Source organism: Microcaecilia unicolor, chromosome 4 (assembly GCF_901765095.1).
Source record: "Microcaecilia unicolor chromosome 4, aMicUni1.1, whole genome shotgun sequence".
Classification (NCBI taxonomy): Eukaryota; Metazoa; Chordata; class Amphibia; order Gymnophiona; family Siphonopidae; genus Microcaecilia; species Microcaecilia unicolor.
This window is the reverse complement of record NC_044034.1, coordinates 203,798,026-203,821,988: the sequence shown is the minus strand read 5'-3', so window position 1 is coordinate 203,821,988 and position 23,963 is coordinate 203,798,026. Positions and strand designations below refer to the sequence as shown.

The 23,963-nt window shown below is 44.9% G+C and overlaps 1 protein-coding gene across 3 annotated transcripts in view; it reads right to left on the bottom strand.

Moving 5' to 3' along the window:
• The window catches only part of VWCE (von Willebrand factor C and EGF domains), a 333,354-nt gene that overhangs the window by 134,926 nt on the left and 174,465 nt on the right, over positions 1-23,963 (bottom strand). For all 3 annotated transcript variants that reach the window (XR_003941942.1, XM_030201137.1, XM_030201138.1), the window contains one exon: positions 5,542-5,627. Coding sequence is in view for 2 of the 3 variants with exons in the window: in XM_030201137.1 (XP_030056997.1) it covers positions 5,542-5,627 (86 nt within the window). In the remaining variant the exon portion in view is untranslated. The remainder of the gene's footprint in view (positions 1-5,541; positions 5,628-23,963) is intronic.

The following is a 23,963-nucleotide window of genomic DNA, read 5'->3' as shown; positions in this document are numbered from 1 at the left end:
GGGCATGGGGGCAGGGGAGAGGAGGGTCACTGCTGGACTGGGTGGATGGAGGGCAGGGGAAAGGAGGGCCACTGCTGGACTGAGTGGATAGAGGGAAGGGGAAAGGAGGGCCACTGGGCATGGGGGCAGGGGAGAGGAGGGTCACTGCTGGACTGAGTGGATGGAGGGAAGGGGAAAGGAGGGCCACTGGGCATGGGGGCAGGGGAGAGGAGGGTCACTGCTGGACTGAGTGGATGGAGGGCAGGGGAAAGGAGGGCCACTGGGCATGGGGGCTGGGGAGAGGAGGGTCACTGCTGGACTGAGTGGATGGAGGGCAGGGGAAAGGAGGGCCACTGGGCATGGGGACAGGGGAGAGGAGGGTCACTGCTGGACTGAGTGGATAGAGGGCAGGGGAAAGGAGGGCCACTGCTGGACTGAGTGGATGGAGGGCAGGGGAGAGGAGGGTCACTGCTGGACATGGGTGGATGGAGGGCAGGGGAAAGGAGGGCCACTGGGCATGGGGGAAGGGGAAAGGAGGGTCGCTGGGTATGGGTGCTTGCAGGGCAAAGGGAGAGAAGGGTCGCTGGACATGGGTGGATGGAGGGCAGGGGAGAGAAAAGAAATGCTGGACATGGATGGAGGGGAGGAAAGAGTGAGGAAGGAGATGAGATGAGGGAAAAGGAAGAGAGGAGAAAAACTGCACATGGATGAAGAAAATAGGCAGAAGCTGAGGACCAGAAATGAAGAAGAAAGGAGGAAAGGAAATAAATAAATGGAAAGGAAGTACTGGAAACTGAGTTAAGAGGACAGATAGCAGCAGAATCAGATACTAGACCAGCATGATCAGAAAAACAGTCACCAGACAACAAAGGTAGAAAAAAATTATTTTATTTTCATTATAGTGTTTGGAATATGTTCACTTTGAGAATCAGGTGCTCAACATTAAAAGTTTATATTTACTTATTTATACCCCCCCCCCCCACCAGGCTCTCTCCCCGGCTAAAGCCAGCTCTGCAATTTGGGGGGGGGGGCGCAGAGGGGGACCAGGGGGGAGAGTCTGTTGTTAAACATTTACCAGCACACCACTGCCTGCCGCCAAACCCGCTGCCTCTCCGATTCAGTGGCTATCCATCGTTAAACGAACACTGGTTATTCCCAAAAAAGCCAGCTCTTGCTCCCTTCCTTCCTCCATATACATATATGCAAATGAATATGCTAATATGCCCCGCCCCTTCCTTTGCCCCCCCAAATGAAACAGTCAAACTACGCCTATGCGGGTTTGTACTTGTTGTGTTGAGATGAGAGGATGAGGCAGTGTGTTTTTTCAGTGTTCAGTTTCAGTTGGAAAGAGTTTGCCCATGAGTCCATGATGTTCAGGCCTTCCTTAATTTCATTGGTTATTTGTGTCAAATCGTGTCTGAAGGGAATGTAGATTGTAACATCGAGCTGAGCCGGGAGAGAGTAGCAAGAAAAATAATTCAAACAGACAATTGAATCTTCAAACACAGCTGGATATTTCTTTAATTTTGGAGACATCTACACCTGATATTGAGCAACGTAGAACTCTATTGATATCGTTTGTCTTTGAACAGGACTTGAACGCTGTATTGAAGTTATACTTTAAAAATGCCTTGAAAATGTTTTGTGGTCAGAGAGTGTGGATATATCCGGATGTCTGTAAAACAACTCAAGATAGAAGGAAGAAATTTTTGCTGTATAGAGAAGAAACCCGAGCTTTGGGGGCAACATATTTATTGGCCTACCCATGTAAATGTCTGGTTAAATATTTGGGAGTAAAATATACCTTTTTTGAACCGGAACATCTTAAAGCATTCTTGGAGATGAAAAAACTAGTTGATAAACCTGTAGAGTAATCGATATCATTTAATTATAAATGGGGGTAGAAGGCCAGGCCATATATGTATTTTCTTTTTTCTTTTTGTTAAAGATCTCCTATTGTCCAAATCACTTCCCCCTTAAGGCAGAATTGTGGTCTAATTAATTGTATAGCTTGCTCTTTTTTCTAATTGAAATTACTCTAAGTTTAATGTGAGGATTACCTTTGTCTTTTATTATCGAACAGGCTGTACAATGTATTACATATTGCATGTTCTCCATGTAAAATTTAAATGATAAATAAATAAATAAATAAATAAAAAAGTAACATCGTTTGCATAGATGAACGGGTTGAGGCCTTGCTTGGATAAGGATTTTGCCAGTGGGATCATCATTATGTTGAAGAGTATTGGTGATAATGGTGATCCTTGAGGTACTCCGCAGGCTGCTTTCCACGGTGGTGATATGTTTGAGTTTAAATGGCCATAAGTACTTAAGTAATGCCACACTGGGAAAAGACCAAAGGTCCATCGAGCCCAGCATCCTGTCCACGACAGTGGCCAATCCAGGCCAAGGGCACCTGGCGAGCTTCCCAAACGTACAAACATTCTATACATGTTATTCCTGGAATTGTGGATTTTTCCCAAGTCCATTTAGTAGTGGTTTATGGACTTGTCCTTTAGGAAACCGTCTAACCCCTTTTTAAACTCTGCTAAGCTAACCACCTTCACCACGTTCTCCGGCAACGAATTCCAGAGTTTAATTATGCGTTGGGTGAAGAAAAATTTTCTCAGATTTGTTTTAAATTTACTACACTGTAGTTTCATTGCATGCCCCCTAGTCCTAGTATTTTTGGAAAGTGTGAACAGATGCTTCACATCCACCTGTTCCACTCCACTCAATATTTTATATATACCAAGGAGTCTTAGTATATTGTGGTGTACCATGTCGAATGCGCTCGACATGTCGAATTTGAGGAGAAGTATGCTTTTACCTGTAGCTATTTCCTGTTTGAATTTGGCCAGGAGGGTGATTGTGAATTGTGTACTATTGAGAACTTGTCCATGTAGTCAGTAAGCTGTTTGGTCACCAAGCTCTCCATCAGTTTGACTACTAGTGGGATAGATGCAACTGGGCGGTAGTTGGTGAGGTCGTTTGTGTTTTTCTTGGTGTCTTTTGGTATTGGGGTGAGTAGGATGTTACCATGTTCATCGGGGATGAGACCTTGTTGTAGCATGAAGTTTAGGTGGGATGTGAGGTCTGCTATGAAGTGGTCGTGGGCGGATTTAAGTAGATGGCTGGGGTAGGTATCCAGTTTGCAGTGGGTGTTAGCGAACCTATGAGTCACTTGAGTAACTGATTCAGTGGTGAGGAGAGTAAATGTTGACCAGATACGATCAGCTGGGTATCCACCAGGAGTTAGATCCAAGTCGTCGATGAAGTTTTCGATGACAATGTTATGCTGAGGAAGAGTGTTGTGTAATTTTATTATTTTATCATTAAAGTAATTAGCAAGTTTGTCTCCGGAGGGGCTGTTTGTGTTGGTTGTGATGATTGGGGTGGTGTCTAGTAACTTATTTATGAGTTGAAATAGTTTCTTCAGGTCTTTGTAATCCGGTCCTATTTTAATCTGCAGCCCCCCTTTACCTCTCTACCCTCCTCTCCCCGTATGTTCCCACCCGCAACCTCCGCTCTCAGGACAAATCACTTCTATCTGTACCCTACTCTACCACCGCTAACTCCAGACTCCGCCCCTTCTGCCTCGCACCACCTTATGCCTGGAACAGACTTCCCGAGCCCATACGCCATGCGCCCTCCCTGCCCATCTTCAAGTCCTTACTCGAAGCCCATCTCTTCTCCCTTGCTTTTGGCGCCTAACCACCTTCCCCATTCATGTTACCTACACTGACTACATAGTTGTAACCTTTAGATTGTAAGCTATCTACACTGACCACATAAGTTGTAAGTTACCTACACTGACTACATAGTTTGTAACCTTTAGATTGTAAGCTCTCTTGAGCAGGGACTGTCCTTCTCCATGCTAAACTTGTACAGCGCTGCGTAACCCTGGCAGCGCTATAGAAATGCTAAGTAGTAATAGTAGTAGTAGTAGGTCCTATTTTAGTTTTGTAGTAGGACCTTTTGGTCTGTCTTATTGCATATTTGTATTTTCTCTGTATTTGTTTCCATGCATTGAGTATATGTCATCTTTTATTTTTTTCCATGCTTGTTCAAGTTTCCTGGATTGTGTTTTGAGTTTTTTAATTTGTCATTGAACCATGGAATCGAGTTTTGTCTTCTTGATATTCTTGTCTTTATGGGTGCTATTTTGTTTAGTACGCTTCTACATCTATCATCCCAGTGAGTGAGATAGTGTATGGAATCTGTTCGTGCTGTCCATCTGTTGTCATATATCTGTTGCCAGAATACTTTTGGGTCTATTTGCCCTCTCGTACTGTAGATTGTATGTTCTAGTGTACAGTTTAATCCCTTCTTCCACCAGTTTAGGGATAAGTTCAGTTTGTAGTGATCGGTCCAAGGTGTTTCTATCCACTTGATGTCTGTTATGAATAGGTTATGACCTGTGGACAGTTTGTGTGATAAGAGGTCCAGTGTGTGTCCTTTGATGTGGGTAGCTTGCATGTTAGGCCATTTGAGATCCCAGGAATGTAGGAAGTCTTTACATTCACATGCGTTGGTGGAGTTGGGGTCTTCTAGGTGAAGGTTTATGTCACCTAGTATTAGTGTATTGGAGTTGTTTACACAAATATTTGAGATGACGTCCGTGAATATAGGCTGGCTTTCATTCCAGTTACCGGGTGGTCTGTAAAACAGGACGCAGTTCAGATGATCGAGCAGGTGTTTGTTATGGATTCTGATTGAGACAATTTCAAGTTGGGGAGTTATGGATTCGACAATGGTTTTGGTGGTGAATTGGGCTCGGTAGATTAGTGCTATGCCTCTACCTTTCTTGTCCATTCTGGTTCAGTGAGTGATTTTGTATCCTGGAGGGCATAGTTCAAGGATAATGGGGTCCTTTTGATCGTGGATCCATGCTTCATTGATGAAGATAAGATCGAGGTTTTCTGACATGATCCAGTCTGATATTGTTGTAGTTTTGTTAACTGTGGACCTAGCATTAATGTAGCCCACTTGGATGTTTTGGTATGGGGCTGCTAAGTTTGATGATGTATGGATTTTTGTTAGTTGTCGTTCCTTGGATGGTGTGTGTTTGTTGTGATCTTTCTTTCTGTTGGGACAGTCACCTCAAAGGTAAAAAAAAACTTTCTAAATGCAAAACATTCACTGGTATGCTTAAGAGCAACAAAAACATTCAAAAAAATACTCAGAAAATATTGTGCAAGAAACTTATCAGAAAATGAAAATAGCTTATTCTTGTATTGGCACACTTGTAACGGCGTACTGTTGGCTCTCTTGACCTTTGTATGGTTGAAGAACTCCCTCCCCCATACAGGGTGCATGATTTTCAAAAAGCCCTTCTACCCTGGTAAGTAGTCATTCATATGGGCTTCGAAGATTGATCTCTGCATGGCAAATATTGTTCTGCCATTTATTTTATTTCATGAGACTCTCCTGCTCTTAGTGTATGCATCATTATGTAAGCAATCCTCTGTTTTTATCTTGTCTTGGTTCTGAAGATTATAATTATATCAAGTTTTGTCTCGTTACATATGAATACCTATGGAAACAATGCACAATTCATACCTGGCAAACACAAGTTCTGCATTTATCTCCATCCTGACTGAACTCAGCTCCATGAGGAAATATCTGGCCATGAAAAACACATTCAGCTGTAGAAGGAAGTAAAGAACAGCAACTCATTATTGCATCACTTTTCCATTGAAAATAATCACATTAAAGTATGGTACGTTATTAGGTTTCTCCAGAGCAACTTATTACAAAATTATTCAAGCAGTCAATGAATCAATGCAGACAATGAAAGAAACAATTACTGATTATGGTATTTCCCAGAAGACTGAAAAGTTTCTCCTTGAGAGGTTTCTACCCATTAATGGAGTGTGTTAGATAATAACTGGCTATCAATGGTTTATTATTTAGTTCATATTTGTGTCTTATTTGTGCTACTCTGCTGTTACTTGATATTTTGTTTATGGTATTGCAAACCTTGCCTGTTGTTTTATTTATTGTAAACCACATTGAACTCAAGTATGTTCAGGATAATGTACTACTACTACTATTTAGCATTTCTATAGCGCTACAAAGCGTACGCAGCGCTGCACAAACATAGAAGAAAGACAGTCCCTGCTCAAACAGCTTACAATCTAGTAGACAAAAAATAAAGCAAACAAATCAATTAATGTGTAGAGGAAAGAGGAGAGGAGGGTAGGTGGAGGCGAGAAGTTACGAGTCAAAAGCAATGTTAAAGATGTGGGCTTTCAATCTAGATTTAAAGATGGTCAAGGATGGGGCAAGACGTAGGGGCTCAGGAAGTCTATTCCAGACATAGGGCGCAGCAAGACAGAAGGAGCGAAGTCTGGATTTGGCAGTAGTGGAGAAGGGAACAGATAAGAAGGATTTATCCAGGGAACGGAGTGCACGGGAAGGGGTGTAGGGAAGGACGAGTGTGGAGAGATACTGGGGAGCAGCAGAGTGAGTACATTTATAGATTAGTAGAAGAAGTTTGAACAGGATGCGAAAATGGATAGGGAGCCAGTGAAGCGACTTGAGGAGAGGGGTAGTATGAGTAAAGCGACCCTGGCGAGACGGGACGGGCAGCAGAGTTTTGAACCGACTGGAGAGGGGAGAGGTGACTAAGTGGGAGGCCAGCAAGAAGCAGATTGCAGTACTCCAAACGAGAGGTGACAAGGGTGTAGATGAAGGTTTTGGTACAGTGCTCAGAAAGAAAGGGGCAGATTTTACGGATGTTGTAAAGAAAGAAACAACAGGTCTTGGCGATCCGCTGGATATGAGCAGAGAAAGAGAGAGAAGAGTCAAAGATAACCCCAAGGTTTCGAGCTCAGGGAGAATGAGAGAGCCATCAACAGAAATAGAAAACGGGGAGAGCGGGGAGGTGGGTTTGGGGGAGAAAATGAGAAACTCGGTTTTGGTCATATTTAATTTCAGGTGGCGTTGAGACATCCAGACAGCAATGTCAGACAAGCACACTGAAACTTTGGTTTGGATGCAAGGTGAGATATCAGGGGTAGAAAGGTATATTTGGGAGTCATCAGCATAGAGATGGTAGGAAAAGCCATGGGATGAGATTAATGAACCAAGGGAAAAAGTGTAGATAGAAAAGAGGAGGGGACCAAGAACAGAACCCTGAGGTACGCAGACAGGATAGAAATAGAAGAGGATCCACCAGAGTGAACACTAAAGGTGTGGAGGGAGAGGTAGGAAGAGAACCAGGAAAGGACAGAGCCCTGGAATCCAAGTGAGGACAGGGTATTGAGAAGTATGCTGTGATCGACAGTGTCAAAAGCAGCGGAAAGATCAAGAAGAATGAGGATGGAATATTGACCTCTGGATTTAGCCAGTAATAGGTGGAGACTTTAGTAAGCGTAGTTTCGGTTGAGTGGAGAGGGCGAAAACCAGATTGTAGTGGGTCAAGAATAGCATGTGAGGAGAGAAAATCAAGGCAGCGGTGGTTAACAGCACACTCAAGAAATTTGAAGAGAAAAGGGAGGAGGAAGATGGGTCGGTAATTAGAGGGACAAGTAGGGTCGAGTGAAGGCTTCTTAAGGAGAGGTGTGACCACAGCATGTTTAAAGGCAGTAGGGACAGTTGCAGTGGAAAGTGAGAAGTTGAGAATGTGACAGATAAAAGGAATAATATTGAGGAAGTTCCTCAATAGTAACTTCAGGTAAGGAGGAAAGGGAATGAGGGGAAGGAGAGAGAGGGGAACGGACTAGTGGAGGGAGAGGTGGCGAGGTAGAGAATGCAAGGTTTATCTTTTGAACCTTGTCGTGAAAGAATTCAGCAAGGGTCTGAGGAGATAATGAAGGGGGAGTTGGGGGAGGGGGCACCTTGAGGAGAGAGTTCAATGTGGTGAAGTCGAGGGTTAGAGCCAAGAGAGTTAGTCAGTTGGATATAATAATCCTGTTTGGCGCGTAAAAGAGCAGATTGGAAGGAGGTCAGCATGAACTTAAAGTGTAAGAAATCAGCAAGGGCCCGAGATTTCCACCAGAGGCGTTTGGCGGAGCGGGTACAGGAACGTAGGTAACGGATATTAGAAGTCATCCAAGGTTGGGGTTTTGTACACCTTATAGGGCAGGTCATCAAAGGTGCAAGAGTGTCTAAGGCAGAGGATAGAATATTGTTGTAAGAAGAAACAGCCTCGTTGACAGATGTGGATGGTGCCACAATCGAGAGGAGGTTAGAAAAACATGGGAGGATAGAGATAAGAGTCAATACCATGAAGATTCCTAGATAAATTAGATAAGATAGGACAGGACTGGGAGGGAGGAGATTTAAGTGTGAAAGTTATAAGATGGTGATCAGAGAGGGGAAGATCAGAGGCAAGGAAACTAGAGGGTGAACAGTTGGAGGAGAAGATAAGATCAAGACAATAACCATTTTGATGAGTGGAGGAGGTGCAGCATAGTTGGAGATTAAAGGAGGATGTTAAAGCGAGTAACTTGGAAATATAAGAGTTAGAAGGATCATTAGCAGGAATATTAAAGTCACCAAGGATGAGAGAGGGGGAGGAAGGATCATGGAAGAAGGCAAGCCAGGCATCAAAGTCACTGAGAAAGGATGAAAGGGACTTATCAGGGGGACGATAAATGACTGCTATTCGAAGAGGCAGAGGAGAGAAAAGGCGGACAGAGTGGACTTCAAAGGAGGAAAAACAGTGAGATTGAGATGGAAGAAGGGGTTGAAATCTGGAGGAGGGAGAGAGAAGTAATCCAACACCGCCTCAGCGGCCAGCAGGGTGACGAGTATGTGAAAAAAGATAACCGCCATGGCAGAGGGCTGTGACTGAAGCAGAGTCATCAGGGCAGAGCAGGTTTCTGTTATTGCGAGCAGATGGAGGTGACGTGAGATAAAGAGGTCATGAACATATGAGAGTTTGTTGCAGATAGAGCGGGTATTCCAAAGGGCACAAGAGAAGGGCAGAGAAGAGGAGGGGAGTAGAGGAATAGTGATGAGGTTAGAGAGGTCACGGTGAGATCTGTAGAGTTGGGATAATAGTTGGTGAGGAGGGTCAGGATTGGGATTGATGTCACTGGCTGAGAGTCAGAGAAGGAGTAAAAGAGAGCGGAGGAGAGTAGGAGAGGTGTGGCCATGAAGGTGTCGAAGGCGAGAGGTATTTAGGTGGAATGGGGAAGGCAAAATGGAAGGAAGAAAGAGATGAAGATTAAAAGCTAAGAGGGAGGAAGAGGGTAGGAGAGAAGGTGAGGTGATGAAGTTGATGAATGGGCAGTGAGTTCCTGTAGTGGAGAGAAGTAGGGGGTGAGGGAAAAGATTAGGAAGGGACAGGGCAAGGAAAAGAATGTGTATAGGGGCCATAGCGTGATTCAGAATTAGGTATAATTGGGTGAGGTCAGTAGTGACTGGGAGAAAATAGATGTAAAGAGAAAAATGCCCCAAGAGCAGAGGCCCTGAGTGGATCGGAGTGGACCTGGGAGTCACCCTGGAGAAGGCTGTAAAGGATATGCAGATGAGCTGCAAGTCCGCCACAGTACCTGAAAGACAGCCAGTGGTAGAGCTGGGCACCTCTCAGCTGAGGAAAGGCTTATCAGGGGTTAGGCCAAAGCCAGCATTCCTCCCCCTGAGGGTCGCCTGATCCTAGCCAAAAAGCACCTGGAAACCCTGGCACTTGGAGCGAGGGCCCTGGGAAGATCGGGGTGGACCTGGGAGTCACCCTAGATACAGCTGTGAGGAAATGCAGAAGGGCTGCAAGTCCTCCACAGCGTCTGGTGGGAGCGCTGGGCAACAAGAGCGGAGGCCCTGAGTGGATCGGAGTGAACCTGGGAGTCACCCCGGAGAAGGCTGTAAAGGATATGCAGATGAGCTGCAAGTCCTCCACAGCACCTGAAAGGCAGCCGGTGGTAGAGCTGGGCACCTCTCAGCTGAGGAAAGGTTTACCAGGGGTTAGGCCGAAGCCAGCATTCCTCCCCCTGAGGGTCAGAACAAATAAATAAATTAAGGGATCCTTTTTCAAAGCAGTGCTAAAAAGTGGTGTTAGCGCACCCTTAAATGGTGCACACCAAAGTCATCTTTAGCACAACAGTATAACGACCAATTGTTGAATTTTTGTATTAATGGCCATGCGCTAATGGAAACATTAATGAGTGGCCATAAAAAAAAAGATTACCGCCATCTATTTTGTAAACGATAAGGGCTCACGTGCTAATCAGTTAGCACACAACAATGTAGCTGCACTAATTACAGCAGACACACTTACTCTCCGCCCCAAGACATGCCCCCTCCGTGGTAAAAATGCTAATCCACAGCTTACCTCAGGACACCTAAGCATGCTCCGTGGTAAGTCCTTTTAAGCCGTGGTAAGAACACACTAGTAGTGCTTACTGCAGCTTGGTAAAAGGAGCTGTGAGGTATGGGAGCAGGGCCGTGCCAATGCGGTAAGCGAGGTAAGCACCGCAGGGGGGCGCCTGCCTATCAAGGGCGCCGCTGCGGTGCTGCCCCGCCATACCGCTTGGGGGGTTTAAATGTTTAATTTGGAGTGGGGTGGTGGGGGCGGTCCGCCCCGGGTGTCAGCACTCAGCAGATGGGGGGGGGGGGAGTGCTCCGCTCCCGCTGCTCCGCCTCCCACCTACCTTTAAAAAAACATTTTGTGAAGCCGAGTTGCAGGCAGCACCTCTCGTCTGTGTCAAACAAGTAAATCTCTTCTCATCATCGTTGGGCCTCACTGTGTGTCCCGCCCTCCTCTGAGGTAAATTCGTATTTCCGCGAGGGCGGGACACAGTGAGGCCCGACGATGATGAGAAGAGATTTACTTGTTTGACAAGCAGCCGGGCAGACCCGAGGCACTGCCTGCAACTCGGCTTACAGCCCCCCCCCCCCCCCCCCCCGTGCCTCCAGTAGCCCACATCTGCAGGCCAGACAGCCAGGTAGCATTTCATCATTTGTTTCTGTTCGGCTCGAAATTTCAGTCAGCTCATGGCCACCCCTCGTCCCCCAATTGCTTAGTGCACCTTGAAGAGCCCAGAGGATTTTTAAGCACTGTCTGGGATATAATTCTGCCTGATCAATCGTGAGGATCGGAGTTGTATTTACCCATGACAAGAAATGCGACTCCCGCAGCATGGTATTATTCTAGACTGGATAAGAAATTCAATTCCTATAATAATTTTCGAGAAACCAATAGTGAGCTAAACAACAGAATGAATTCACTCTGCTGCTGTTCGGTATCTAATGAAAGAAGCCAGGACAATGCGGAGGTTTCCCCGAGGGGTTTAGCCACTGACCACTTTTTATTGTATTGGGATGAATACAATTAAAAGCAGTCAGCAAGTACACTGTCACTAAAAGAAATGCTTTTTTTACTTTCATCCGTCAGGGTCCCAGCTTGATCTTTTACAATATATTTAAAAAAAAACTAATAAACACACAAGATCTAATACATTTATCAAATACTTTTTTTTTCCCTCCCGAAATACCGTGGCAGAAGACTGGGAACTTAGCCAGGCGTGGGATGAGTGGCCGCTCCATTATTCTGTTTCTAGCATTTAAAATGAATTCTTCATGGATCTAACAGGATTATTTTCGGCGTTTATCTACTAATCCATGCCTAAACAATTTGTATACTGAGTGTCAGACACAACAGTAAAAGATTATATTTCAACAGCAATAAAACGCATCTGAGAGAGCAGGAAAGTTTCTTTCAGAAGGCATTGGCTTTTCAAGGAGGTCTCATCGAAGGGGGGGCGTGTCTGTCCGGGGAGAACTCCAGAAGGAAACAATGTCAGTTCAGGAAGGTCTCACGGAGGGGGAGTGTCTCTTCAGAAACGTCTCCATAAAGGAGCGATGTCTGTTCAGGAAGCTCTTACAGAAGGGAGAGTGTCTCTTCAGAAAGGTTTCACTGAGGGGAGAGTATATCTTCAGAAAGGTCTCACTGACACAGCAGTCATGGCAGGTGTACTGTGCCCAGCAACGTTTACTGAGCTGTGGCACTGTGAGGAGATCTCAGGATTCTGCATCTCACCCTGATACTTGACCCCATTCTTCCCCAAAAGCAGCTGGTCCAGGAGAGGTCTAAGTGAGATTGCACACTCCATCTGCTAATACAGAAGCAACTCGGCAGCAGTGTCCTCATTACTAGAACCTTCTTGTATCTGTGTTTGGATATTTTCTGTTTTATTTTCTTAAAACCATTGAGTACTACTTTAAATTTTGGCTTTTGGATGAGAAGCTTTATTGATTCCATACATTTCCAATTTAAGTAAGCCCTTGATCAATATTAATGATCCTGTTCTCTAGTATCTGACAGGTGAAGGCATTGAGGTTAGTCCTGCTCATCTGCTCTCCTCCCCCTCCCATAAAAAGTGCAGCTTACACCTTTCTCCCTTCAAATCCCACTCCCCAGCTTGTTTCTCCCCATCCCAAGCCCAGTTTGCCCAACATGTCTCCCCAACCTTCAGCCTTGTTTGTGCAGCTCTTCTCCCCGCACCCCAAACCCAGTTTTCCAAACCCATTTCCCTCTACCCTGAGTGCAGGGTGTCTTCTCCCACTCTGCCCATTTCACCCCACCCTCATCCCAGTCCTTCTCCCCCTAACCCAAGTCTAGTATACCCACCTCATCCCCCCCTACATCCCAGGCCTTGCCAATCTCTCCCCACTCTGAGCCCCACCCATCTCCCCCAACCCAAGCCTAGTTTAATCAGCTTGTCTGCCCCCATTAAAGGATGGGCTCTGGATGAACTGGTCAGTGGTCACCCTCAGGCACTTCTGCAGCACTACTACCCATGCACAGGCAAGAAATGAAGAAGAAAGGAGGAAAGTAAATAAAAAAATGGAAAGGAAGACCTGGAAATGGAGTTAAGAGGACAGATAGCAGCAGAATCATGGGCCAGCATGATCAGAAAAACAAAGTCACCAGACAACAAAGGTAGAAAAAATCATTTTATTTTCATTATAGTGTTTGGAATATGTCCACTTTGATAATCAGGTGCTCAACGTTAAAAGTTTATATTTATTTACTTATGGTATTTTATGCTAGATGGGGGGGGGGGGGGGGGGGGGGGGGGGGGGCCCAACTGATAGTCCTAGGCACGGCCCTGTATGGGAGAGCTGAATAGTTAGGGAATAATTTCATAACAGGGCACCTTTGTGAAATTACTTGTTTTGGACTTGATTCTATATATCACACCTAAACATTTGGTGCTGAAATGACATTTGCTTAAACGTATTCTATAAAGTACATCTTAATTTAGGCATACTTTATAGAATAAGCCTAAATTTCCACCTGGTTTATGTAGAGGAGTGTGGTAGCCGTGTTAGTCCACTGGTTAGTCCACCTGGTTTATAAAATACGTGAGTGCCAGTCCACATGACTAAATTTAGTCACAGCCAATTACGCTAAGTGAAACCTGGTGTAAATCTTGACAACTAAATTAGGACAGAGCGGGTGTAGTCATAAGACCACGCATAGATTTTAGATACGCCCAGTGCTTTTTTTGTAGAAAAAAAGGTGCCGGTACTCATTGTGGGCGGGGTCACCACACATGGCACCGCCCCTATTATAGCCACACCCACATTGGCCACACCCCTTATACCAGCCATGGCGCATATAAACAGACATCATTGAAAATATTATACTAGTATAGGAGAAAAAATAACATGATTTCTTTTCATTATAAATAATTTCTGTAAGCTGTTACAGCTCCAGCATACCTAGTGCAAAATAAGACAACAGATGTAAATTCTCAAATTGGACATATTCCAAACACTAAAATGAAAATAAAATGATTTTTTTCTACCTTTGTTGTCTGGTGACTTTGTTTTTCTATCCATATTGGTCCCAGTCTCTGATTCTGCTGCTCTCTATCTGTTCTCTTAACTCCGTTTCCAGGGCTTCCTTTCCATTTATTTCTTTACTTTCCTCCTTTCTTCTTCTTTTGTTGCCCTGCATCCATAAGTAAAAGCTGGGTCCTCCTCCATGGAATTGACTGGAGGAGGTATAACATGGATCCAGCTTTTGCCTATTTTCTCCATCCATGTGCAGTTTTTCTCCTCTTCCCTTTCCCTCATCTCCATCCATGTGCATCTTCTTTTTTCTTTCCTCCCCTCCATTCCTGTCCAGCACTTCTCCTCTCTCCATCCATGTCCAGCATTTCTCATCTCTCTTCCCTCCTCTGTATCCATATAAAGCAATAATTCTCTCTCCCCTCTCCTCCATCCAAGTCAGCATTTCTCCTCTCTCCTAGCCAACTCCTCCATCCATCCATGTCCAGCAATTCTCCTGCTCTCCTCTCCATCCATTTCTAGCATTTCTCCTCTCTCCCCTCTCATCCATGTCCAGCAATTCTCTCTTCCCTGTCCTCCCCTCCCTGTCCAGCGATTCTCTTCTCTCCCCTCCATGTCCAGCAATTCTCTCTTCCCTGTCCTCCCCTCCCCGTCCAGCGATTCTCCTCTCTCCCCTCCATGTCCAGCAATTCTCTCTTCCCTGTCCTCCCCTCCCCATCCAGCGATTCTCCTCTCTCCCCTCCATGTCCAGCAATTCTATCTTCCCTGCCCTCCCCTCCATGTCCAGCAATTATCTCATCCCTGCCCTCCCATCAATGTCCAGCAATTCTCTCCCCTGCCCTTCCCTCCCATTCCATGTCCAGCAATTCTCCCTTGCCCTTCCCTCCCATCTCCAGCAATTCTCTCTCCCCTGCTCTTCCCTCCCATCCCATGTCCAGCAATTCTCTCTCCCCTGCCCTTCCCATGTCCAGCAATTCTCTCTCCCTTGCCCTTCCCTCCCATCCCCATCCTACGTCCAGCAATTCTCTCTCCCCTGCCCTTCCCATGTCCAGCAATTCTCTCTCCCTTTCCCTCCCCTCCCATCCCCAGCAATTCTCTCTCCCCTGCCCTTCCCATGTCCAGCAATTCTCTCTCCCTTGCCCTTCCCTCCCATCCCATGTCCAGCAATTCTCTCTCCCCTGCTCTTCCCTCCCATCCCATGTCCAGCAATTTTCTCTCCCCTGCCCTTCCCATGTCCAGCAATTCTCTCTCCCTTGCCCTTCCCTCCCATCCCATCCCATGTCCAGCAATTCTCTCTCCCTTGCCCTTCCCTCCCATCCCATGTCCAGCAATTCTCTCTCTCCTGCCCTTCCCTCCCATCCCATGTCCAGCAATTCTCTCTCCCCTGCTCTTCCCTCCCATCCCATGTCCAGCAATTTTCTCTCCCCTGCCCTTCCCATGTCCAGCAATTCTCTCTCCCTTGCCCTTCCCTCCCATCCCATCCCATGTCCAGCAATTCTCTCTCTCCTGCCCTTCCCTCCCATCCCATTGATTTCCAGCAGTTCTCTCTCCCCTGCCCTTCCCTCCCATTATTTCCAGCGATTCTCCGCCTCTCCCCTGCCCTCCCATCGTCGTGCAGCGATTTTTCCGTCCCTCCCCTGCCCTCACCTCTCCCATATCCAGCGATTCTTCGTCCACCAGCCGTCCTCTTTCACTGCCTGCCAGCCAGCGTCGGACTCAGAAGCGAATGGTGCAGGCAGCGATTGGCTGGCAGCGTCGTAGCTTCCCTCTGCAAGTCCCGCCTATGCGTAAACAGGAAGTTGTAGGCGGGACTTGCAGAGGGAAGCTACGACGCTGCCAGCCAATCGCTGCCTGCACCGTTCGCTTCTGAGTCCGACTGGCTGGCAGGCAGTGAAGGAGGACGGCTGGGGGACGAAGAATCGCTGGATATGAGAGAGGTGAGGGCAGGGGAGGGACGGAAAAATCGCTGGACGTCGATGGGAGGGCAGGGGAGAGGCGGAGAATCGCTGGAAATAATGGGAGGGGAGGGGAGGAGGAGAAAAAGGTGCCGGTACGCCGTACCGTTGCGTACCGGCACAAAAAAAGCACTGGATACGCCCATGGCCATGACCCCTTTTCAACTATGTGACTTAGAATGTACTCGTACCATGTTACAGAATACTTTTAGCAAGTAGAGCTAATTAATGCCAATTAGTGCTTATAATTGGTTGTAAACATCCAGTTATCAGCGCTGATTAGCTTGTTAACCAATTAGCTTCTCTATGGAATACGCTTTGATTTCTACGTGGAAATCTCAGCCTGATATATAGGATTCCAGGGTTTATGACTATTTTTATAAAGGCAACAGAAGCCTTCTCAGGGCAATTCTATAAAGTACATAATATATGTATATCGTTAAAATAATGGCATATACTTATGCATGAGCACAATATTTTTTACTTAATGTATAGTTAAATTCAGAAAATGTGGTAAAAGCAGTTAGCCTAGCTAGAGTTTTAAAAGGTTTGGACAGATTCTTGGAAGAAAAGTCCATAAGCTATTAAGGTAGACCTGGGTAAGCCACATCTAATTCCTGGAGGTAGTTAGAATGGAATGTTACTACTAATTGAGATTCTACATGGAACGTTGCTGCTATTTGAGATTCTAAATGGAATGTTGCTGCTATTTGAGATTCTATGTGGAATGTTGCTACTTTTTGGGATCCTGTCAGGTATTTGTGACCTGGATTGGCCACTGTTGGAAAAAGGATGTTGGGCTAGATAGACCTTTGGACTGACCCAGAATGGCAATTCTTATGTTCTTATGTTGAATGCTTGATAGGGGTATAGGGGTATATGGGGAGGCAAGGGGGGGGGTGGTTGTTCCATTTCTGTTTTGTTTCATTTTTATTCTTTTTCTAGTTTCTTTTATTCTTAATGGGTTTTATTTTACAATTATAATGTTCAAAAGGGTTGAGAATTCAAATTTGACTTAAAAAAATCTACATAAACATTCTCTCAAACAAATCTAGAAACACATGTAAATGCAAAAGCACTCTAATACAAAAAAAAGGGGGTGAGGGCATGTGACCAGAGGACATTCGGGGGAGATGCAGGTCACATTTCCAGCTTGGGGGAGAAAAATCCCAAAGTGCATTTACACTTCTTTCTATTTTACAATAGCATGTAGCCCTAACCTTGAGTGCCAAATTTAAAAAAGCCCCCTGCAGTTCCTCCCATGCTACCACCCTTGAAAAATGAAGCTTACTCACAAAGAAAAAAACGAACAACCTTACCAATTACCGCCCAGTCGCATCCATCCCACTAGCAGTCAAATTGATGGAGAGTATGGTGACAAAACAGCTTATGGAATACCTGGACAAGTTCTCATTATTGCATGAATCAGAATCAGGATTCCGCCCCTCCCATAGCACAGCAACTGTACTAGTCACTCTCCTGGCCAAATTCAAGCATGAAATTGCCACAGGTAAAAGCATACTCCTCCTCCAATTCGACATGTCGAGTGCATTCGACATGGTAAACCACAACATACTTCTACGCCTCCTAGACCATTTCGGGATTGGAGGAAATACACTTAATTGGATCAAGGGTTTCCTAAGCACCAGAACATACCAAGTTAAATCAAAAACAAACATATCACCAACGTGGAAAGCAGACTGCGGAGTACCTCAAGGATCTCCACTCTCATCAATACTCTTCAATATAATGATGACCCCCCCCCCCCCCCAGCCAAATCCCTATCCAACCAAAACCTTCACCCGTTCATATATGCAGATGACATCACAATTTACACCCCTTTCAAACACGATCTAACAGAAATCACCAATGAAATGAAGTGTGGTTTGGACATCATGGACTCATGGGCAAATTCATTCCAATTGAAATTAAACACTGAAAAAATACACTGCCTCATCCTCTCATCCCAACATAATAATTATAAACCCACAACCTTAAACACCCCAGATCACACCCTCCCTACCTCAGATAGCCTCAAAATACTAGGCGTTACAATTGATCACAATCTTACACTTGAGAGCCAAGTAAACTCCACTATAAAGAAAATGTTTTATTCAATGTGGAAGCTTAAACGTATAAAACCTTTCTTCCTGAGGGAAATTTTCCGCAACCTGATATAATCAATGGTAATGAGCCATGCAGATTACTGCAATGGAATATATGCGGGATGCAAAGAACAACTCACAAAGAAACTCCAGACAGCCCAAAACATAGCAGCCAGGCTGATATTCGGTAAATCACGTTTCGAAAGTGCCAAATCCCTTCGAGAAAAACTGCACTGGCTCCCAATCAAGGAACGTATCACCTTCAAAATCTGCACCTTGGTCCACAAGATTATCTATGGTGAAGTCCCAGGATATATGGTCGACCTGATTGATCTCCCAACCAGAAACAGAACCAGAGCATCACGTACCTACTTGAATCTCCACTACCCAAGCTGCAAAGGACTCAGATACAAATTAACCTATGCATCCAACTTCTCCTACATTGGCACACAATTGTGGAATACACTGCTAAAGACTGTGAAATCAATCTACGACCATCTAAACTTCAGAAGATCATTAAAGACCTACCTATTCAGAAAAGAATTCCCCACCGACCTAACCTAGATGCCTCCAATCTGCAACACAGCAAAACCATAGACTGTATTGGACATTATATATTACTTCCTATCTTCGATTCCTAGGCACCTGAATATACTAACTTTCCCCGACCCTAATATCAAATTGTATTTGTTTCCATACCGGTCTTGGCGATCACCTTACGGTAAGATGTAAGCCACATTGAGCCTGCAAATAGGTGGGAAAATGTGGGATACAAATATAACAAATAAATAAATAAATTCCTAGGATCTTTATGGAGCGGATGTAATACTATTTACTTTGGTCCTGCTGGTGACAAGAGTGGAGGAATTGCCTAATGGTTAGTTCAGTGGCCTGAAAACCCAGGGAATAGGGTTTCCTACCATAGCTACTTGTCACCCTGGGCAAATCACTTAACCCTTTATTGCCCCAGGGTTAGATTGAGAGCCCTCTAAGGACAAAGTACCTGTATGTGATATATAAACTGCTTTGATTGTATAATAGAAAGATGGTAAAAAAAGAAAATGTTATGCATCACCGTTGACCATGAACACCATGGGGATGAGAACAAGCCTGGGCAAGGGGTTTGGAAACAAAATAAGATCTTGTTTGATTTTCTTTTGCTTCTGGAACCTGTAAAATGGGTGGCAGTAAGTAATTATGCACTAAGTTCTATTAATGACCACATGCTAATGGCATCATTTAGCACATGAATCAACTAAAGAAACAAGGAGGGTGTGGAATTACCAATCCTGAAGCTATAACACGAAAGCAATCCACAGATATTACTATGAAACTCCAACAAACATATAGCGAAAAAAGGGGAAGGAAAAGCCTCAAAGGTGCTCAGACCTTGCTGGGTTTTAAAGTGCGGTAGTGATCTAAGCAGATCATGACTTCATCATCGGCAAAAACCTTCCATCCACAAAATATCCAGTGCTAAACAGTGTACAAAAAACTTTCTGTTAAGTCGCTACTTCTGATATTTACTAAAAGTTGTCTTCATGCTACAAGATAAGTCGTTTTACAAAATTTATTAAAATTGACAAAATTTACAGAAAGTTTTTTGAGCACTATTTAGCACTGGATATTTTGTGGATGGAAGGATTTTGCCGATGATGATGTCATGATCTGCTTAGATCACTACCGCACTTTAAAACCCAGCAGGGTCTGAGTGCCCTTGAGGCTTTTCTTCCCCTTTTTTCACTGTTCATTTGTTGGAGTTTCATAGTAATATCTGTGGATTACTATCATTTAGCACACGGCCATTAATGCCAAAAATAGAAAATTGGCCATTTTATTTCTGTAGTAATAATGGCCTTAGCACGTGGGAAAGACCCATATGAGGGCACACTATGACCACTTAGTAAAAGGACTTCTAAGTGATTGGCATGCTATAAATAGATGTAAAACACATTAATTTTTTTTTATTAGCATGAATGTATGAAATGAACTATGTATGTATGAAAAACATAGTGGGAAAATTGGGGGAAAAGCCAAATGTACTGAATAATTTGGCCCTGTGCACTTCCCTACTGCCCACACTACCACTAAAGACAAAAAAGGCAATTCTATAACTGGGCACATGCACCTTCCATATTAAAATGGCGCCTTACTACGCACTTACATGTACAAATGCATTAAATGCTATTCTATAAGGGAGCACGTAAATGCTTTAGTGGCCTTTTTACTAAGCTGTGGTAAAAAGGGTCCTGCACTAGTGGTGGGGGCCATTTTTGCTGCATGCTGAGGCCCTTTTTACCGCAGCAGATAAAAAGGCTGAAAAAAGACATGGCCATGTGGTAAGACTGCTGTTATTGCATGGCCATGTGGTGGGTGGAGAGCACTTAATGCCACCCATTGCGGTGGAGGTAAGGGTTCCTGCACTAACCCAGTGGTAACCGGGTAGCATGTGGCGCTACCCGATTACCGCCAGGTAACCCCCTGTAGAAATATTCTTTGAATATTTCTGCTAGCACCAGAAATGCCATGCACTGGGGTTGGAACTACTGCCGGCACCCGCTCCAGATTGGCACGCAGTAAGCCCACAGTGGGCTTACCACCACTTAGTAAAAGGTAAGGGTTAGGACAGCTGTTGTAGTTGGTGATTCGATCATTAGGCATATAGATAGCTGGGTGGCTGGTGGACTTGAAGATCGCCTGGTGACTTGCCTGCCTGGTGCGAAGGTGTTGGACCTCACGGACCACCTAGATAAAATGTTAGAAAGTGCTGAGGAGGAGCTGGCTGTCTTCATGTAAGCTCTTTGAGCAGGGACTGTCCTTCTATGTTAAATTGTACAGCGCTGCGTAACCCTAGTAGCGCTTTAGAAATGTTAAATAGTAGTAGTAGTACCAATGACATAGGAAAATGTAGGAGAGTGGTTCTAGAAGACAAAATTTAGGGTCTTAGGTAGAAAACTTAAATCCAGAACCTCTAAGGTAGCATTTTCTGAGGTGCTACCAGAGACAGGCAGAGCTCCAGAGTCTCAATGCGTGGATGAGACGATGGTGTAGGGAGGAGGGTTTTAGATTTGATAGGAACTGGGCAACATTCTGGGGAAGGGGGAACCTATTCCAAAAGGATGGGCTCACCTTAACCAGGGTGGGACCAGGCTGCTGGCATCGGCATTTAAAAAGGAGGTAGAGCAGATTTTAAACTAGAAACTGGGGGAAGGTCGACAGTTGCTCAAAAGCGCATAGTTCGGAATAAGGTATTGTTGAAAGATATCACCAAAACAGGGAAGATAGGGTATCCCGATAGTGAGGTTGCAAAAGAGACCATAGTAGATGTGGAGGGGCATAATCGAACGGGGCGCCCAAGTTTTTCTGAGGGCGTCCTCGCAGGATGTCCCCATGAAGGGGCGGGGAAACCCATATTATCAAAACAAGATGGGCGGCCATCTTTTGTTTCGATAATACGGTCGGGGACGCCCAAATCTCAACATTTAGGTCGACCTTAGAGATGGTCGTCCCTAGAGATGGTCGTCCCCGATTTTCGGCGATAATGGAAACTGAGGACGCCCATCTCAGAAACGACCAAATGCAAGCCCTTTGGTCGTGGAAGGAGCCAGCATTCGTAGTGCACTGGTCCCCCTCACATGCCAGGACACCAACCAGGCACCCTAGGGGGTACTGCAGTGGACTTCAGAAAAAGCTCCCAGGTGCATAGCTCCCTTACCTTGTGTGCTGAGCCCCCCCAAAACACCCCCAAACCCCACTCCCCACAACTGTACACCACTACCATAGCCCTTAGGGATGAAGGAGGGCACCTAGATGTGGGTACAGTGGGTTTCTGGTGGGTTTTGGAGGGCTCACATTTACCACCACAAGTTTAACAGGTAGGGGGGATGGGCCCGGGTCTGCCTGCCTGAAGTGCACTGCAGTACCCACTAAAACTGGTCCAGGGACCTGCATACTGCTGTCATGGAGCTGGGTATGATATTTGAGGCTGGCATAGCGGCTGGCAAAAATATTTTAACTTTTTTTTAGAGTGGGAGGGGGTTAGTGACCACTGGGGGAGTAGGGAGGGGTCATCCCCGATTCCCTCCGGTGGTCATCTGGTCATTTAGGGCACATTTTTGTGGCTTGGTCATAAAAAAACAGGACCAAGTAAAGTCGGCCAAGTGTTCGTCAGGGACGCCCTTCTTCTTTCCATTATCGGCCGAGGATGCCCATGTGCTAAGCATGCCCCAGTCCTGCCTTCGCTATGCTTCCGACATGCCGCCGTAAACTTTGGTTGTCCCCACGATGGAAAGCAGGTGAGGGCGCCCAAAATCGGCTTTCAATTATGCCGATTTGGGCAACCCCGGGAGAAGGACGCGCATCTCCTGATTTGTGTTGAAAGATGGGCGTCCTCTTTCGAAAATGAGCCCACAAGTGTCCTTAAATAAAAATAAAAATCAGACAAAACATTGAAAATTAATACTGTCAAATACTGAGCATGTTGTAAATAGGAACAACAAACATAGTTTGAAATGTCTATATGTGAATGCCAGAAGCCTAAGAAATAAGATGGGAGAGTTAGAATATATTGCATTAAATGAAAAATTAGATATAATAGGCATCTCTGGGACCTGGTGGAAAGAGGATAACCAGTGGGACACTATCATACCGGGATACAAATTACATCGTAGTGATAGGGTGGATCGAATTTGTGGAGGGGTAGCATTGTATGTTAAGGAGGGCCTTGAATCAAATAGATTGAAAATTCTGCAGGAAACAAAACACATCTTGGAATCCCTGTGGATTGAAATTCCATGTGTAAAAGGGAAACATATAGTGATAGGAGTGTACTACCGTCCGCCTGTCCAGGATGAACAGACAGATGAGGAAATGTTAAAGGAAATTAGGGACACTAACAAACTGGGCAACACAATAGTAATGGGTGATTTCAATTACCCTGATATTGACTGGGTAAATTTAACATAGGGGCATGCTAGGGAGGTAAAATTCCTTGACAAAATCAAGGACTGCTATATGAAGCAGCTGGTACAGGAGCTGACAAGAGAAGGAAAAATTCTAGACCTAGTCCTTAGTGGAGTGCATGATCTGGTGCGGGAGGTAATGGTGCCACTTGATAACAATGATTGCATTGGAGGCAAACACACAAGAGTAAAAAATTTTGTAGATATAATAAAAGCAGGAAGCCAGCAAAAGAATTGGTTGGACCGCTAGATGACCGAGGGGTAAAAGGGGCGATCAGGGAAGACAAAGCAATAGCGGTCTTCACTGAGGAAGATTTAGGAGAGATACCGGTGCCAAAAATGTTATTCAAAGCTGACAAGTCAGAAAAACTGAATGAAATCTCTATAAACCTGAAGGATGTAATGGGTTAATTTGACAAAGAAGAGTAGCAAATCTCCTGGACTGGACGGTATCCATCCCAGAGTACTGATAGAATTGAAAAATGAACTTGCGGAACTATTGTCAGTAATATGTAAGTTATCTTTAAAATCGAGCATGGTACCAGAAGATTGGAGGGTGGCCAATGTAACGCCGATTTTTAAAAAAGGTTCCAGAGGAGATTCAGGAAATTATAGTCTGGTGAGCCTGATGTCAGTGCCGGGCAAAATGGTAGAGACTATTAAAAAGAACAAAATTACAGAACATATTCAAAAGCATGAATTAATGAGACAAAGCCAACATGGATTTAGTGAGGGGAAATCTTACCTCACCAATCTATTACATTTCTTTGAAGGGGTGAACAAACATGTGGATAAAGGCGAGCCGGTTGATATTGTGTATCTGGATTTTCAAAAGGTGTTTGACAAATTTGACAAATTACCTCATGAAAGACTCCAGAGGAAATTGGAGAGTCATGGGATAGGAGGTAGTGTCCTATTGTGGATTAAAAACTGGTTAAAAGAAAACAGAGAGTAGGGTTAAATGGTCAGTATTCTCAATGGAGAAGGGTAGTTAGTGGGGTTCCCCAGGGGTCTGTGCTGGAACCACTGCTTTTTAACATATTTATAAATGACTTAGAGATGGGAGTACAAAGTTGTTAAATCACAAGAGGATTGTGGAAAATTACAAGAGGACCTTACGAGACTTGGAGACTGGGCGTCTAAATGGCAGATGACATTTAATGATAGCAAGTGCAAAATGATGCATGTGGGAAAGAGGAACCTGAATTATATCT